At 35.7% G+C, this 16,748-nt stretch overlaps 2 protein-coding genes across 2 annotated transcripts in view; one reads left to right on the forward strand and one right to left on the reverse strand.

Moving 5' to 3' along the window:
• The first annotated feature begins 508 nt into the window (after window positions 1-508).
• Window positions 509-15,744, forward strand: LOC144435981 (dual specificity mitogen-activated protein kinase kinase 6-like). The gene is made up of 10 exons (XM_078124632.1): window positions 509-1,060; window positions 4,357-4,414; window positions 8,409-8,577; window positions 9,459-9,578; window positions 9,912-10,028; window positions 10,536-10,715; window positions 11,351-11,434; window positions 12,817-12,956; window positions 13,931-13,976; window positions 14,994-15,744. Exons 1-10 carry the CDS (start codon window positions 1,042-1,044, stop codon window positions 15,066-15,068), a joined length of 1,008 nt encoding a protein of 335 aa, XP_077980758.1. The 5' UTR covers window positions 509-1,041; the 3' UTR covers window positions 15,069-15,744.
• Window positions 15,745-16,183: 439 nt separating this feature from the next.
• LOC144435968 (uncharacterized) overlaps window positions 16,184-16,748 on the reverse strand; it is a 3,686-nt gene continuing 3,121 nt past the window's right edge. Inside the window, exon 4 of the mRNA XM_078124613.1 lies at window positions 16,184-16,748. This exon is cut by the window's right edge and continues 52 nt beyond it. Coding sequence (XP_077980739.1) covers window positions 16,724-16,748 — 25 coding nt within the window. The 3' untranslated portion in view covers window positions 16,184-16,723.

Below are 16,748 nucleotides of genomic sequence, written 5' to 3' on the forward strand. Positions count from 1 at the left end.
GGACAATAAGTAAATAGATAGATAAATAAATAAATAAATAAATAAATAAATAAATAAATAAATAAATAAATAAATAAATAAAACTGACAAACATCAACAGCAGAGTAACTACAATCAGCACATGTATATTAACGGCGCGATGTTTCTCTACACGAATGTCTGCTATACTATTTCTGCTATATGTCGCGTACAAGTGACCATTTAAAAAGGAAAACAAATATAGTAATTCTTGTAGTCGAGAAACGTTATGCTGGTGATGTTTGCAGTATTTACTTATTTTGGTTGTTTCCGTAAACATCACTAGCTGAGCCTGAGCATACCATCATAACTACAGACAAAAAAAACTTGTCTGCAATATTAGACCCCTCTAGTCGGTACACGGGCTGAGTAAAATGCAGATATGATATACAGCGCCCTCATCAGCTACATCGAGAGAATTTAATGATGCCTATGATGATTAATGCTTGTACAAGAATGAGTCATCGACAGTCACACTGTTATGAATGAACTGTCGAGTAAGCATGGACATGAAACAGATTCGCACATTTTCTTATGCTCCAAAATATTCGAAATAATCTTAAGACCGGGTTTTAATTTCCTAGATCCTGATTATTACGTCACATCCGGTGGGGACACCCTTCGCTGACTCATTCTGATCCCGGAAGAAAAAAGTGTAAGGGCAGGGTTGGTTGCAATGGTGTGCGGCCGTACTGTCCTGCCACCGGTATCGTGAAAAGACAAGCCGATCCAACTTTCGTGAACATTTCTATTTTATATACACCCTCCTGAAAGATCTTTGGGTACATAAGCGAGTTGTGTCACGTCGTTTAAAGTTTGTGTGACTCAGACGAGACGGGGTCATTCTAACTTCCAAAGAAGGTGTGAGTAATTCGTGGATAGGATAGTGAGTCGGTAGAGATTCGGTTTTCCCCCGTTGCTGTCGTGAACTGAAAGGTTCATGCCTGCTGAGGACAGCGGGTTTTGTGCTTCCATCAGCAGAACTGACAATACCGGCTGTGAAGGGACATTGTCGAAGACGAGATGTCAGCCGGGAGACACGGTAACGTTGTATTTGTATTTGTATGCAAACAATTTTGACCACAATTACAAACGCATAGTGTATTGTATTCTATCAAGGGACCAGTGCGTACTATACAGACGCCCATCGCCCATATGGATGCGAATAGCAACATTTTAATAATTTATGGACAGCAACTTTATATGGTGGATTCAAACTAAGATTGAGAAAATACCGGCGTTATTTTGTTGTGTGACCCAACCCACCAGTCCGTCACGTACACCCTGTCACTCCCTGACGAAACTATAGTCTATAAGTTTATAAGCATGGATAGATACATCCATGCTAATATTGGATATTTTGTCGTTCAGATCCGAAGTTAGCACAGAGCACAAAAGCTAAAAATGTGTCATTATCACCATGTGTTGCTCTTTGTAGTAACATTGAAAATTATTGAGAAATATTTGTGAGAGTACAGTCACCATAAAAATAAGCACTGTGAGGGAGGGAACGGTACATGATGAAACTGTAAATGTATTACTGAGCATTATACATGTAGTATTGCCCCATAAATGCACATATAATGTACATGTACACAAGGAGAGGGGTTGGGGTGGGGGGGAGGCTGGTGGGGGAGATGACTGTGGATGTACATAGTAGTTGTCAAATATCTAAAATTCCAAATAGTTTACAAGGAATGTCATATATAGTTCAGACTTACAAATGTATTTAGCTATGTTGAACAGGTACATTGCATATGTCATAAGGTCATTGGGTAGGGGTTTGGGGTGGGGGAGGTATTCACACAAATTGAGAGCTTGTACAAATGTTGGCATATCTAGCAGATATGTAGCCATGTGTTTATGCATATTCTAGTACACCACACTTATTTACTTTAAAGTGTCTGGTTTTTTGTTTGAAGGTGATCCATACACAACCCTGTCCTAGTTACATGTTAAGAGTCAGAGCTCTCCCAATCTGTATAGAGTATTACATGTTCTACCCCCATATTTTTTTGGAAAGACTGGTTAATGTTCATGATAATGTGTTTTGTGTGATGCACCCCCCCCCCCCAGCATTATCATTATTATTTGGTGAGAACATTTATATATAGATTAAATGTGGCTGTACTTTTACAAAATCATTATCCTTTGATGATACTGTACAGGATCATTATGATGATGAAGATGATGATTGTTTTTTGTCATCTTCATCTCCATTGTCATGGTGATGACAGTATCGCTATTATAAAACTATCCTACAATGCTCAGAAAGAAAGATACATGTAGCTGGTTTCCTAAACTTGATCTAACTAAAAAATAATGTTTTTTATATTAATTTTCAAATAGTAATAATAATAATAATAATAATAATAATAATAATACAGTAATAATATTTATCATCTTAAATTTTTAATATAGGAAAGCAGTAATCCTTCAAAAACTTCATTGTAATAATTTTTGATGAAATTAATTATGCTTGAATCCACAGACAAGAATTTCCTTGTTTGTATTAAATCCTGTATGCATTGAATTGAACCCTGGGCTATTGTTCCCCTAGTCTGTAAGGTACGCCATGATGGGGTGCCCTCACACATCGGTCTACCCCTTCCATGTGTGAGAGGAGGCAGATGAGGGCAGAACATTATGACATATCTTACAGTCTATTGTTTCCCAAATTACATTTGTATAATTCATATCTAAGAAACGATGCTAGCTACATCACATTTGTCTAAAGTACTACCTTAGTTCCCTTGAGTTGTTTTTTTTATCAAGGGTCCTGCCAAAATTATTGAATGTTTACCAGTCTGTCAGTAGTTTCATCACATCTTCCTCTTTCATTTTGATTTTGTTCTCTGAAACATCCAACGAAACAGAAATGTTGAAAAAAACAATTAGAGATATATACATGTGTTGTTGAAATTCAAATGGTATTTTTTTTAGGGCAAGTACTTGATAAACTAGATAAATAAATTGCTTAATATGGCATTTGGGTAGAGTTCCCTTCCAAAAATAATCTATGCATGCATTAAAAGTGTCTAAAAATGTACCAGATTTCACCTCTAAGTTGCCAGGGTGTGAAAGACTAGGAAAACAGGAAATACATGTAGTGCTCACAATGTGATAATATCATATAATGTTTGTATTACACAATGTGTATACTTAGGTATAGGATCATAATACATGTATCCAGTAACAAGAACATGTGACTGTATGAAACTATTAATGAGAATTGAGATAAAAGCTATTAAATGATTAAGACAACCATGTAAAATTTATAGTATATTTGTAGTGGACATGCAGACCAGTCTTAGTCACAGAAACCTTAACTTACGCATTGTACTTTAGTACAGATTTCTTTTTTCTGGATTATCTGCTGTCACCAACCCACACCCACCCACCCCATCCATGATCCCACCCATATCCACACCCCACCTTAACCATCCAACTATTTTGACCACCACCAAATATTCTCCATTTCACAGTTTCCTACTAACATTGAGACTGTAAGTTACATGAATACATACATGTAGTATTACAGTTTTAAATTACTAGCCTGTTTGTACATGTGTATAAATGTTATGGATCATTTATGATATATTTTAATATGGTTGTTAAAATAAACATATAGTGTACTAAGGTCCATAAATGGCCTTTAAAAGTAGTCAGCAGCATCCATATTAAATAACATTCATAATTGAATATACTAGTCATAAATATTGTAACCAAGGAAAATTAGTGAGATTTGTGTTGTTGTTATGAAGCTGTCAGTGATCCCTTCATTATAGTATATACACTTGAATCTGAACAAAGTAAATTTGAGATGCATGTACGTATTCAGAATTACTCAACTGGTAACATTCTTACAATGTACATGTGTACCAAAGGCCTAAAGAGCATATCATCAATTTTGCTGTCTCCAAAATACACTCTGTAATCCAACTCATTTTAAAGGGGCACAGGCTAAGTGTATTCAATTTTGGGCATAATTTTTGTTGCATATAATTTTTTAAAAAGTACTCGCTGTATTCTTCTTAATGAAGCATACATCACTTGCAAGTGACTGAACTCACAAATCCGGTATATTGTACGTATAACAAATTGTTTAGCCAATCCCTAGTATGCAGTCAACTGTGCTAACAAATTAAAATCATTTTTGTGAGATGAGAACTAAATTGGTTCAGCTCCCCACCACCACCACCACCCCCAAACTAAAGAATTTTTTTTAATCCAGAAGATGTGTATACCGGTATATATATTTAATATGAAATATAAATATATGTAATGTAAATATATATATACATGTACTGAGCATAAAGCAAATTGTTTTTATTACAGGAAGGAGGAAACCTCCAAAACTACCGGGATTTAAAGTTGACAGGGCAGAAAGTCCAAAGTAAGTACATGTAGAAGTAGTGAGTCTTTATATTCAATGACAATGTGATTTTGATCTCATATACGTTGTACATGTAGAGGCAGACTGAATGGTTGTGTTCAGTGTCTAACATAGGTTTTTTATGTTTACACTTGCATTGTCTATCACATTCCAAATAAGGAAATATTTAAGTGTTGACCAAGTACTGACCCAGCTGCAAAGGTAACAGAATGTATAAATCTATGAAAAATTAGACTTCAAAGATTTCAAATAATGCAAATTTAGCCTTTACTGTCAGATATTAATCAGATTTATTGTGCTCATAGATATTACATGTTCATTTCATTTTTTGGGGGCAAAAGATATAATACATGCACTTATCACATGTATGCAAAGGTACAAATGTAACAGTAGTGAACCTGTTACAATGTGCACACAGTACTATTGAATACTCTAATTTTTGCAGCAGTACAAGTTCACAGGAAAGCGTTCCAGTTTCCACCTATTCGGCTTTGATATAAAATATAAAATTATGGTAAAAAGTACATGAATTTATGTTTAGTTTTCATTTATTGGAAAAGAGACACTTGTAAAATTTTCAAGATAAATGCCAAAGTTAAGTATTTGGCTTAGTGGTGGAATGTCAGTTATTTAACTTGGTTGGTTGGCTGTCTGAATTTTTATTTTATCGTCTACACTACACATAGCTCTAAGTCAAGTGCTACTACTGTTCAGATAGTTTCTATACTTCTAAAGGCAGTCCAGTGTTTTTGCTACAAGGTGTGTGAACCCCAGTAACAGAAAGTGGGGAATCTGGTAAAACTGGCATAGTTTCCAAGACATTATACCATAATTTTGGTGGGGAGTTTTGGTGGGGAACTTCAGTAAAATGATTTGGGAACTTAGGTTGATTTTATCGCCCATAATAAAAATGCTGCAGTCACCCTGGTAAATAATACTATGTGAAGATTTTCAATGGTGGAGTGGGTGGACTTGTTCGGATTAGCCCAACTCATTTGTCACTGTTTTTGTCGCATATTTGTCAACAATAAATTCCTATTGTCTATGACTGAATTGTTACTATGGAGACCATGGCATTTATTTCAAGCCATAACAATGGCATACACTGTGTGTGACATTCCTTTGTACATTACTTTCATATTTGAAATAAGACTCTAAGAGTGACTTTTAAGTTGGTTTACCAGTTAACCAGAGAATTTATCTTATCATTATGAAAACTACACTAATAATTATAGCTTATGAATTTTATTGAAATGAAATTCAAATTACATAAAGTCACTAAAAATAATTCAGATTTAACTAAATAACTGAAGTGTGTAATCATTTGGTTTGAAAATATAATTTGATACATAATTATTTAATAAAAGATTGTGTTTATTTAGATTATTAATCTGAATATGTATGTTACAATAACGTGTTCATTTCAACGATATGTACATGTAAAATATTCAAGAGTTCTCTCTTGGACATGGTGTCAAAGTACAGAAGTCTGTCCTTCACATTTCTGAGCACCGTGAATTAATGAAATGATAGACATATTTTAGACATCTTTAGTCATCATTAGTATAATATGATTCAGTCAAAATACTCAGGTGACCAACGTTTTAGTTAACTACATGTAAATCAAAACAGATCTTTACAGCAGCTAATTTATGAGTGCTGTATTGTGGCATTTTGTCTACAGTAGTACATGTATGTTTTTACTATACAATGCTTTCCATAGCATGTTGTAAGTAATGAATAATAAAGCATGTTATATCCGATATAGGAATGTGCCCATTTTTTTTGTGGGGGTGTAAATATTTTTTTTTGTAGTGTTTAGTTTTGAAGTACATGTAGCAGGAAGTGATAGTAGGGCGTAATATATATATACTAATGTACACTGCATATTCTGTTAAATTGTAATTAGCATTATTGGTTTGGATCTCTAAGTTGAGCTGGAAGGTGTTTTCAGTAACAGAAATACTTAGTAAACAGTATTTGGTAATGTATTTGTAGGTATGTACTAGTATGTATGTGTGTATGTATGTATGTATGTATGTATGTATGTATGTATGTATGTATGTGTGTGTGTATGTACGTATGTTTAAGTTCATGCATGCGTTCGTGAGTGCGTGCATGTGTTCATGTGTGTGTATGTATGTATGTATGTGTGTGTGTATGTATGTATGTGTGTGCGTGCATGTGTGTGTGTCTGCGTGCGTGCATATGTATGCATGTATGTATGTATGTATGTATGTATGTATGTATGTGCAGAGGGTTAAATTACAAAGGGAAAGGGGTGATGGAGAATTTTTTAATTTTGTCTCAATGTGTTGGATTTCATTATTGTTATCCTAAAATGAGTATTAGTGAGAGACCTTGGGAAGGGCTATAAGAAAGGTCTCAATCTCAATGTGTTATAGTGAGTGACTTAACCTCAACCACACTTACATAGTGGATGACACAACCTCACTTACATTGTCATAGTGGATGACACAACCTCACTTACATTGTCATAGTGGATGACACAACCTCACTTACATTGTCATAGTGGATGACACAATCACACATACATTGTCATAGTGGATGACACAACCTCACTTACATTGTCATAGTGGATGACACAATCACACATACATTGTCATAGTGGATGACACAATCACACATACATTGTCATAGTGGATGACACAACCTCACTTACATTGTCATAGTGGATGACACAATCACACATACATTGTCATAGTGGATGACACAATCACACTTACATTGTCATAGTGGATGACACAATCACACATACATTGTCATAGTGGATGACACAACCTCACTTACATTGTCATAGTGGATGACACAATCACACATACATTGTCATAGTGGATGACACAACCTCACTTACATTGTCATAGTGGATGACACAATCACACATACATTGTCATAGTGGATGACACAATCACACATACATTGTCATAGTGGATGACACAACCTCACTTACATTGTCATAGTGGATGACACAACCTCACATACATTGTCATAGTGGATGACACAATCACACATACATTGTCATAGTGGATGACACAATCACACATACATTGTCATAGTGGATGACACAACCTCACTTACATTGTCATAGTGGATGACACAATCACACATACATTGTCAGAGTGAGTGACACAACCTCACATACATTGTCATAGTGGATGACACAATCACACATACATTGTCACAGTGAATGACACAACCACACATACAGTAGTGACAACCACACATACATGTACATTATGTGATGTAGTGAGTGACACAACAACACATACATTGTCATAGTGAGTGACTGACACGCCACACATACATTGTAACATGGCAAGTGTCACAACCACCATGTTTTTAATAAACACACAATAGCCTGTGTCATTTTGAGAATATTGCAATCACAGAATTAAACATAAACATATTACCCAATGATGTGATGTAAGATTGCAACATATCTGATTGTGCACAAATTGACAAGTACAGGCTTGTTTTCTTTGATCATGTTACCTGTAATTGTCTATTCAAAATGTACATCATACAATCTGATACAGATAATAGATATACCTACTTTTACATGAGTTTCCTTCATATAAAAAGAGGATGGTTTTACATGGCTTCACAAATTTAACCATATGTTTGTATTAGCATGAACTTGATAGTGGCCTTGAAGGAAGATTGAAAATTCTATATCTGTTGTAGGTATTTCATCTAAATTATAAAATTCATTGATATATATATATTGTTTGCATGTCGTGATTATCTCTTCAAGGTTATACCTTAAATGTAACTTATTCTATACAGTCTTCGGCCCTATCATTTTTAAAAGGGCATGTGAGGGTAAATGAACAATTCCTTGTCTGTACAAAGTCCAAATACTAGTATACAATGTGTTGATTCAGCTGTTTGAAATCCACATGTACATTGTGTACATACATGTACCCTAGTGTGTTCTGTTTTGATGTCTCTGTAAATTTTGTGTTCTAAACAGACCACCAGATAATCTACCAGCAGATAACAAGGCTACACTTACCATAGCTGGCCAAGAGTTTAATGTCAAAGCTGATGATTTAGAGAAGATGGAAGAATTAGGACGTGGTGCGTATGGATTTGTAGAAAAAGTGAAACATGGACCCAGTGGTACAATCATGGCAGTCAAGGTAAGTAGGAAGGATTTGATGGGATACCCTCCTCCTAACCCCCTCCCCACCCAGTGGTACAATACATGGCAGTCAAGGTAAGTAGGAAGGATTTGATGGGATACCCTCCTCCTAACCCCCTCCCCACCCAGTGGTACAATACATGGCAGTCAAGGTAAGTAGGAAGGATTCGATGGGATACCCTCCTCCTAACTCCCTCCCCACCCAGTGGTGCAATACATAACAGTCAAGGTAAGATGGAAGAATTTGATGGGATACCCTCCTCCTAACCCCCTCCCCACCCAGTGGTGCAATACATAACAGTCAAGTTAAGATGGAAGAATTTGATGGGATACCTTCCTCCTAACCCCCTCCCCACCCAGTGGTGCAATACATAACAGTCAAGGTAAGATGGAAGAATTTGATGGGATACCCTCCTCCTAATCCCCTTCCCACCCAGTGGTACAAGACATGTCAGTCAAGGTAAGATGAAAGAATTTGGCAATAATGCCCTCCTCCTAACTCCCTTGACCTCCCCACCCAGTATAAAGAGGATTAATTGATACCTGCTGTAGACCAAGGTCAAACCTGTAGAACTATTTCAGTTTAGGTTGGCCATGGTGACAGAAAACTGTGTTTGTTGGTGTTCAGTGTAACTTTCCCACACAATGCTGATTTTCTCACATTAACATTGAATCACTTTTGGACAGACCTTAAAGGACTTCTCTGAAAACAAGTGACTGCACATGGGGGTTAACACTTTGAAAGAACTAACCAATACTACATGTAGTATCAACAAATCCTTATTGTCAGAGTATAAGAAGAGAAAGTATCAACATTTAATCAGAAATACTTACAGATCACAGAGTCAGCCATTAATAATAACTTTGTTACGGTTACAGAGAATTAGAGCTCAAGTCAACAGTCGAGAAGATAAACGTATTGTAATGGACATGGATGTTGCCATGCGTAGCTCAGATTGTGAATTTACAGTGACTTTCTATGGTGCTATGTTTCAAGAGGTAAGTATCGACAATAGAGGGCGCTATATAACAAAATCTCAATACAGTATATGTATGGGTTTGCAATTTTAGTCTCAAGAAATAATTGAAGCTGTTATCATATACCTTACAGGTGAAAAAGAATGCTTTCCTGTTCACTATCATGACATTATTGAGAGTGATGCTAAAGTTAATGTAAAATGCATCACAGGGATGAATTCCCTCAAAGCGCCATAATTCTTTCCAAACCTTATTTACCATATGAAAGCTTGTTCTGGTGTTCTTGAAATAATAACAAAAGAACTTGATGGGTCCACTACCCTAACCTCTGACCTCTATATTTCCTGTTGCCAGGGTGATGTATGGATCTGTATGGAAGTGTTGGATATGTCTCTTGATAAATTTTACAGGAAAGTTTATGAAAAAAATGAGACAATTCCAGAAGAAATTCTTGGATATATGGCATATTCTGTAAGTGTGTATTCTTATATCTACCTATCTGTAAGGATGTCTTTTCAGTAAAAAACAAACCAATGACTAAGGTAAACACATAAGTATGGATATTCCAGCTGTTGGGGGCACTATACAGGTCCTTACCTACATATATAGGGACACCTTACTATATGCTTGGCAGACGCTGCAAGATGCTTTAATAATATTGGACATGATTTCTTTGACTTGTTGAAGATGATTTTACCTTTTCCTTCAGAATTTGAGAAAATGTTTAAGTGCGGAATAGGTACATCCAAGTTACCCCATTACCGTGTTTTTAATGTTTTAGAGATTTTTTAGATGGAAATATGGCCCCACGTTTAGGGTTTTTTCATGAACATAGTGATTCATTTGGGTGACACATCTCCATTCATCTTATGGGAGGAGCACTTCCTCCGGACATGCACCATCAGCATGTCTTCGAATTTACAACGTATTGGCAAATCTGGGCAAAATGTGGACATTTAATTTATTGTTACTCAACAGATTGTTAAAGCCTTGCACTATCTACAGACACATCTTAAAGTGATACACAGAGATGTGAAGCCCTCCAATGTATTGATTGACAGGGGAGGTCATGTCAAGATGTGTGACTTTGGTATCAGTGGGCACCTCGTGGATTCTGTGGCTAAAACAATGGATGCAGGCTGCAAACCATATATGGCTGTAAGTATCATGATATTAACTATTGTTTGACTGTGAGGGCGATAGCAAGTGTCCATACCCTTGTGGTTGTCATGGATTTTTGTATGTATATTCATCGGTTAAACACACGGATGTTAGGTATAAATCATACATGGTTCGAATTCAAGGTCAAGAAAGACATGTCCTGGGTTAATAAACCAGCCTTTATTTAAAACTACTCAACGTTACATAAAGTGGTTTCTTGTTTTGTAGTTAGCATATATTTCCTGGCTATGACATCTGTTACTCAGAGGGCAACCATGTGAAATAGTTTATATACAAAACAGCAAGAGGGTATCTTACAGACTATAGCTGATAGCCTGAACTGAATGCCGTATCTTACAGACTAACGCTGATAGCGTGACATGAATGCCGTATCTTATAGACTAAACAGTAACCTATGTCAGACTTATTCTCAATGTCTGTGAGTGTCATCACAAAAGGCTGAAAACACTCCTTTCTCAAATCCAATTTCTTACGTTTTCTTTGCATCCTTGCCACAACAGGTTTTATGAAGTTCTGTGTAAAGAAGAAATCTTGCCATTTTATGTGGCAACACTTAGTTTTCAATATATCTGATTGTTATTTGTAATCATAATAATTCTTTCCTTTTGCAGCCTGAACGTATAGATCCAGAGATGACTGGCAATCAGAGAGGTTATGATATCAAATCAGACGTATGGAGTCTTGGAATCACTATGGTATGTATGAATTGAAGTGTGTATTGTGTATTTATGACACTGATAATCGAGCCTTCAGTCTACTAAGATAGATGCAAACTAAATCTATTGATCTTCAATGTGGTAGATTACACAAATGGGTGATAGCAGTTCCTCAGTTGTGCGATATCTGATCATCCTGTGATCAACATAGTATAAACATTGCAAGTCCCAAAACAGCATTGCAAGTTCATGGAACTCTAAATAAACTAGTTTTCAGAGACGCCTCTCTACTGAGACTTACGATAGTGTTATAATTAAGTCAAAGTCCATTCAATAGCTTATTACTGTTGTATCAACATGTTACTGCAATAGTTTTAGTTTGTGTCTATCTTAGTAAACCGTAGGCTCAATTACCAGCGTAATATTTCGCACACAGCAAGAAAGTCCATTCAGCTAGCAGAATAGTAGAAGTATGACAAGCATATTTGCAGGTAGTGAGTGAAGCAGAAGGTTAAAAAATAGTTTGAATTCACTCATCAAGTCTAGCCAGTTGATCTTTAGAGTGTACATGTACTTGCACTGTAAGTGAAATGTGGTGACTGATTCTATTTAGTCAAAAAAATTGACCAGGATCACTGACATACTATTCACAATCCTTTCTAAAAGTTACATGCATAATTTACATTTAATAATACACAAACAAGTTGTGATGATTATGTTTTTTTGCAATTACATATTTTGGAAACAGAATACAAGAATACAGGTATTGTAGCTGGATGACTTACTACCTTATAGTGGCCATATGTATGAGGATTTGGTATTTATTTTGGATTTTTAAATTTGTAAAACAATTTTATCATGGCTTCCTACTTGAAAAATCAATTTGAAACAACATTATCCAAGTCTGTGTTGGTAACTCCATACATTGAAAAAAAGCTACAAAATTTGTAAAAAGTTTGTTATTGTACATACAATAACAAACAGTTTATACTTTTATTATGCTTTTTGCAGTTTAGTGAGTTACAAACAAGGACTCGGTTCGTGTTGTTTCACATCACATCGATTTTTCAAGTAGGAAGCAATGATACAATTGTTCTATAACCCAAAATAAATACCCAATCCTCATCTACATGTATGTGGCCATTTTATACTGACTGAGAATCCAGTGTTTGCAATCTGTTTTCAATCTACTCTTTGAGGAATAGATTGTTTATGATAGGGAATATTGCTCTATAACTGACATCGATGAGCAAAATAGATATTACATAGAATCACTTGTTTATGCAGGTTCAACTTTTCCAAGACCTCTCCCAGACAACTGTTTTCCAAGCTTAAATTTAACTAGGCTTTTTAAACTTTAGGAATGGGTGTCATTGTTGTAAATTTCATGTTTTGTTGTGTGTGTGTGTTCTTATTTTCAGTATGAGTTGTGTACTGGTAAATTTCCGTATGAATCGTGGGGCACACCCTTTGCACAGTTGAGACAGGTTGTCAAGGAACCATCACCTAAATTACCAGAGGGGCAGTTTTCAACAGCTCTGGTAGACTTTATTGATCTATGGTAAGCTGTCATGCTTTGTTTTTAGAATTGCACTAGGAGAGCAAAAAGTGAGGCTGATTTCATCATCACTGCATTTCTTACACATAGAAAGCCGTGAAAATGGTACTTTCACTGATCCTGCCAGGTATCACCTCTCTGAAATAGAACGAGAATGATTATCTTATGTTGCTCTGAAGCTCTGTTTTACACCGGGGTGAGGCTTTATGGGAAGGTAAACAATGTTAGGGGCTTCAAACCTCTTTGAACCATGCCTCAACAATGCTGAGGCCAACTATGGAGCTCCTATCACTATTTACTTACCCACGATGCTTTGCTCCAGTCTTTCTTCTATTCCAGATTGGTCAATTTTTATAGCTATTGTAGACAGGTTGTATGCTGCAGGGTTGGTGAAAGCATATTCTCTGTTCTGATTAAGCATAAAAAATATTGCTGCGACATATCCATCCTCACTTTGCTCCCCTTTTAATATTTATATTTGTAAGCGATGTTGCTATCTATATGACACCAACTCGGGTTTGTGATTAGAGGCAGACATGTGCTGATGCATAATTTGCTATCGCCATAATGATGAGTTTAGTTTAGGCAATAGTTCTACGTTTGATGATGTCTACAATAAAATGTGATTACACAGAGTAATGGTCAAAAGCAGTGATCTCTACTGAGAAAAGCAAGTCACAGGATGGCTAGAAATGGACTATTAGTCAAGATTTTATATTTGTCATTTCCAAATCAAAGGACTGGTGCCACTCCCATATAATGGTATAGTGGGAACACTGAAAGATGAATGATAGACAAAAGCTAAATATGAAGGTTTGAATGGTATTGGCCTAACTTAGTCAATATTTGCTTTTAAAATATAGACATATACACTGTGACAGACACTCTGTCGCACTCTGACAATACCATCATTTTGTATGTCTGCACAACTTTGTGTGTATATTTCTAATAATTATATCTCTATTTTGCATTTCCAGCCTTAAGAAGGATTTCCGTGATCGACCAACATATCCACAGTTGATGGTAAGTTTCTTATGATCATTGACCCAGTGTGACCTTCATTGCCTTGCAACTGTTTCTTGTGTTGATATGGATCACCCAGCAACTGTTTCTTGTGTTGGTATCCATTACATGATAAAATAAAGGCTCTTAATCTTTTCTACCACAGAATCTTATAACATGTCAGTTTTCAAAGCAATTGACAAAATGTGTGTAAAAAAATTTTGTTAGTTTCTGAAAAAAATTACATGATTGGAAATAGAAAAAAAAAGTAGACAGAAGTTTGAACTATTTATCTACAGTAGCCATGGAAACACCTGCAAATCAGTGCAGTAGGGTCGTATCTACTAATTGTGTATCAGATATGATGTTACTGCACTGATGTGACGAAATACCGATTTGGAAGGATGCGTAGTACTGAGCTGTTGGTTTCACTTCCTGGTCATAATTTACTTTCAAGTAGTGCTACTTGTTACTGAAGTAGTAAAAGTTTTTTTTAAAAAGAAGCATGACTTTTATATTAATCATCTGTATTTCTGACTTGTAATCAAATGTACTGCAGAGTAACTTACATTTCTATGTAATGTTACAGGTTGTACACCTACTACTATGGAAATCAAGCTATAGGCAAACGTAGATAGACATGGTGTAGTTACTGGTACACTCACAGTAGGGTGGCATCTTTGATAGCACGTTTTCATCAAGTGGTCGCATATTCAACCTCATTCAATGTTTACACTATCTTCATTACAGGGTGGTTATATCCACATATTCAAGGCACTGTTATCAATATCACCCACTTGTGTTGTGTGACCTACCATGGGCAACAATAATATGGCATTGAACTGTATTAGCGCCCTCACTCAGCAATGGCCAAACAGTTTTGTTTTAGCAAGCTTTGGTAGTTTTAGTTTGCGTCTATCATATTTTGCCTTTGACTTGATTTCCATAGTAGGTTGTATACAGCAAACTAACAACTGACATTTATATATAGTCTGAAAAACACATAAATAAATCTAACTTTCTTGTATTTCTTTTTAGGAACATAGATTTATTTCACCGTATGAAACCAGGACTGTGGATGTAGCCAGCTATGTGAAAAGGATTCTAGATTGAAAATATGCATGCAACGATCACAACTCAGGACACTTTTTTAAATTAGCTATAATATGAAATGAAATAAACCGAGGGAAGATAATGGTATCTTCCGTACCCCCTGTATCATAATGGTCTGTCCTGTGTCAAGCCAAGGTCAAGTCTATTTATAAGGAGTCATATCGAAGCCTTCTTGACATATATGTTGTATTTGTTACAGTTTTTTAAAGCTAATGGGAAAATATAATATTTGGAAGAAAAAAAATCTCTTTTTTTTGGAAATGTTTGTAAAAGACAAAGTAAGGTATTTTTATATAATAGGATACACAGATACATTTCCAGATCTAGCAATACACAGGTAGTAGCAGAATGTAGACTTAACAATTGAGGTCTTCCTCAGTGCCAACTTGTATGATTATGTATGTATGTAATATGTCCTTTCTAATGACTTCCAATCACAGACCCAGGATTGCTGTATTTGTTTCCATTGAAACCAAAGTAATAGAGAATATTCTTTGTACCTCATATTTAGGAAAAAGAGTGAATATCAGTGCAAGTCATGATTTTATTTTACACTCGTAAAAGTGTAGTCTAGTCGTACTAGTCAGGATTATGATTCTAATTTAGTTTGTTTTGTTGTTATCTTAGACAGACCTGTCTTATCTTCTAAATTTTCATGAAAATAAAAGTCCACTCATGCAACATGTATCACTGAATGTCGTGTATCCATTGCTGACAGACCTAATGATCAGCACAAATTATGAGAATGATAGCGCTGCTATGTTAGCGCCCTCACAGAGGTAAGGGCCAAGTGCTTTTGTTTGAGCGAGCTTTGTTCATCATGTTCATAGCCAGTGAGAAATACACGTTTACTAAAGACAGGAAAATCTCACTGAACTTTCCATTATCATGTTATCATTGTCTATCCTGGACCGGTGTTCTTCCTGTCACAACGTAAACAAATTCAAGACTTATTTGACGTCACAACATCAAATGAACGAGATCTATACACAGGACAGAATTGCTGATGAATTTTTAAATGTTTATTAATGCAAACAAATGATTGGCAATTTAAATTACAACTGTTATATAAGAAACGTGAATGTTTATTCAACATAATTGTAGTATCATGCCAAGAGGAAGATGAAATATAAAGAGCTTTATCTTGCTGGACGTTCTCTGATGTTCCAAGATGCATTTTATATCTATATTACAATGCAATATTCTGATCGCTTGGGAAGATCTACATTGGGGGTGGGGGTGGGGTGTCTACCTACAGGTCGACTGTCAGGAGAAATTTGTGTTCAGATAAGTAACTAAATGCATGGTATGTGTTTTTCCGAAAAGGGGATAAAATATATTTTTAAAAAATTACAAGTATTTTCCTTTCTATATCAAACTGACTATGGTTACACGTTTTCTTTGAAAGCAAAACTATTTCATTTCGCATATGAAAGTGATCAAATAACTATTTTGAAAATCAAGACTTGCCTTTGGGAGTATAATATGCTAGGAAGTATTGCATTTCAAGAAAGTGCATCTTAGATCAGCAAATTTAATGATAAATCAGATATCAGTCATCAGCCTAAAGAAGGGGCCACAGAGTTACAGCATTCGTCTACAAGTCGTCATCCCCATAGACAGCAATAGCCATGACTCCTTCGAGTTGTTAGTTTTCACCCTTCACAAGGTAACCAACCA

This window comes from Glandiceps talaboti, chromosome 5 (assembly GCF_964340395.1).
Source record: "Glandiceps talaboti chromosome 5, keGlaTala1.1, whole genome shotgun sequence".
In the NCBI taxonomy this organism is placed as follows: domain Eukaryota; kingdom Metazoa; phylum Hemichordata; class Enteropneusta; family Spengelidae; genus Glandiceps; species Glandiceps talaboti.

Coding starts and splice junctions, on each gene's coding strand:
- LOC144435981 (XM_078124632.1), top strand. Junction 4,415..8,408: donor GACAGGGCAGAAAGTCCAAA/GTAAGTACATGT, acceptor TGTTCTAAACAG/ACCACCAGATAATCTACCAG. Junction 13,977..14,993: donor CAACATATCCACAGTTGATG/GTAAGTTTCTTA, acceptor ATTTCTTTTTAG/GAACATAGATTTATTTCACC.